This window comes from Gekko japonicus, unplaced genomic scaffold, assembly GCF_001447785.1.
Source record: "Gekko japonicus isolate JY-2015 unplaced genomic scaffold, Gekko_japonicus_V1.1 scaffold681, whole genome shotgun sequence".
NCBI classification, from domain to species: domain Eukaryota; kingdom Metazoa; phylum Chordata; class Lepidosauria; order Squamata; family Gekkonidae; genus Gekko; species Gekko japonicus.
In genome coordinates this window covers 364,548-366,925 of record NW_015165254.1, presented here as the reverse complement: position 1 = coordinate 366,925, position 2,378 = coordinate 364,548, and the positions used below count along the sequence as shown (strand labels likewise).

At 40.2% G+C, this 2,378-nt stretch overlaps 1 protein-coding gene across 1 annotated transcript in view; it reads left to right on the top strand.

The window, feature by feature from the left end:
* The first annotated feature begins 818 nt into the window (after positions 1-818).
* Positions 819-2,378, top strand: part of DYNC2LI1 (dynein, cytoplasmic 2, light intermediate chain 1) — a 43,059-nt gene continuing 41,499 nt past the window's right edge. Inside the window, 1 exon segment of the mRNA XM_015410162.1 lies at positions 819-896. Within this exon segment, the coding sequence (XP_015265648.1) occupies positions 883-896 (14 nt within the window). The 5' untranslated portion in view covers positions 819-882.

The window sequence follows — 2,378 nt, the reverse complement described above, 5'->3', positions numbered from 1 at the left end:
AAGAGCTAAATTGTTTAATGAACTTAATAGATATTTTAATGGTACTTTTACTTCATATAAATTAATGTTCTATAATTTTTATTTGTAGAGTATTTGTATTTTACTTTGTGGATATTTAGCAATTTTTGTATAAGATATTTTTATATGACTGTAAAACATTCTAATAAAGAATATCAAAGAAAGCCTGTAGCAAATTATTCTGCAAGATCAGTCGAAAGCAGTTTTAATTCTACAGTGGTATTTAGTTAATTTAAATCTCTCATTTGTGGAAACATATTTACACACAAATATTAAATGTGTAGACTATTTCACAAAACAATAGTAGCACAGTAAAGCACACAAGGCAGGAGCATCATGTTTTTTAAAAGGATACAGTTGAACCAAGCAGCTGTCAAGCAGCTCCAGAAGAGTAAGATATTCATGTGAGTCGTCCTAACTAAATATTTTAAGGTGATTTTTATGTTTATTTTCATTTCATAAATAAGACTTTAAAGACCTAAAGACTACATCATATATAAAAGTTAAGCTACTGAAGCCCCTGTATCAGATACCAGTAAAATGAATTCCTGATATGATTATTTTAACTGCCTTGGTGCAAACAGAACCCAAAACCCCTTTGCGGCAGTTGCCAGTAATGGTGATCCTTCCTCATACTAAGTTTGTGCATAAGGGCCTCACTGGCAATTCGAAACTAGGACGAAGAACAGGCGCGGTCCGCGCTCTTTGCCGTTAGTATGAAGCTCCCAACCGAACAAGCTGTTGCCAAAGAACTACGTCTCCCATGATGCTTCACGCCATGTCTCCGGTATCGTTCCTATGGAGACCGAGAGTCGGTAGAGGCCTAAAAATTTAGAGTGCTATTTTCGTGGAGTCCAAAGAACGATGCCTGGGGCCAGGTAACTAAACTAATGTGCGGGATCGCCTTTTCTTCGGCCATGCTTTGCGTCTGTGTCTGGTGCATCCAGCGGTTGTTAACTTGGGGCTCGGCGTTCCACCAGGAGGAGAACGTGGGTGTCGTTCTGAATGTTTTTGCGTGATTCCCACATGTACGTATGGCACATGCTGAGTGCCCGCACCCCAAACTGTTCTCCCGCCCTTCCCCCTTTCAGGTTGTCTCTTTTCGCTGGTCTGTATCCCAGTTCGTGGCCTCAAATGGCAAAATGCCATTCTTCGCTCTTCAGTGTTTCTGCCCGATTCCAACCTAGTATTTTGGACTTATTTGTATTTTTCTAGCTGCCAAGTTTGCTTTGCTCAAGAGATAGTTCATTATTTAAATAGTATCTTGAATTTTTGTCGACCGAAAAGATTCCTAATTCAATACAGACTTTTGAGCACAGCAACAAATGTAATGTGCTGCCCTGGCCAACAAGACGCTCTCTTGGAAGTGCCCCATGTAATATTCAATGGGGCTTGTTTGTTCCCAAGTAAATGTGGGTAGAGTTGACGCTGGCAGCAATACAGGCTGATGCTATATACCTATCTACTGAAAGGTAAGTCTAACGTGATTAAAATGCCAGTGGAAATATGCTTGCGTTGTCAATTTTATGTTATTCTTTTTTGTTAGCAACTTCTGGGTAATCCCTGCTTTAGCAGACTTCCAGGTTTTGGCTGAAATCGGGTTTTTTTTTTGCTATAGCCATTTTAGGAGCTATTGGTTTCAGACTAGTTTATAGTTTGATGGACTATCTGCTTTTGAGTTAAATAAACATTTCCATTGCCTCTCCCTATGTGTAGTAAAAATATATTAAAATCAGCACTCAATAAACCTATTATCATCCAAAATGGATGGCTGACTTTTATGAAGCAATTTGAAGTTTGGGTCCCAATAAGATTGCTTATCTTTATTTAAAAAGATTAGGGGGGAAAGCTCTGTGGAGGAACTAAAAATGTAATAAAACTGTGAAGTGACATTCTAAATAAAGAATTCAATAAAGATGCATTCCATTTCACGCCCCAGCATTTAATATTTTTAGTAGAAGTAATGGGTTAATTTGGATAAAATATAGGATTCCTGTATTCAGGATTCCCTTGTATTTAATGCAGAAGCTGTGGCTACGATGGGAATTTTTCAAAAGTGGTAATGCTGTTAAAAATTACAAGCCAGGGACCTTCAAGGACTTGCAGTGGAGCATCTCATTTTCCCTTGCCCCCCCCCCACTTCCACTTTTCCTTTCATGAAAGCCCCCACAGCCTGTCCCCTTTTCCTGCTTCCTTCTCTCCATTCCACCCAGTACCCACTCTACCCTCCTGCCTTCAAGGTTTCCCTCCCCCTGTCATCCTCTGCCCAGGAAAACTATGGCCCAGTTGTGTGGTGGGGCACCCACAAGGAGTTGCAGGGGCCACCTCAGCCCTGTATCCCCCTTTCCACACTATTCCCT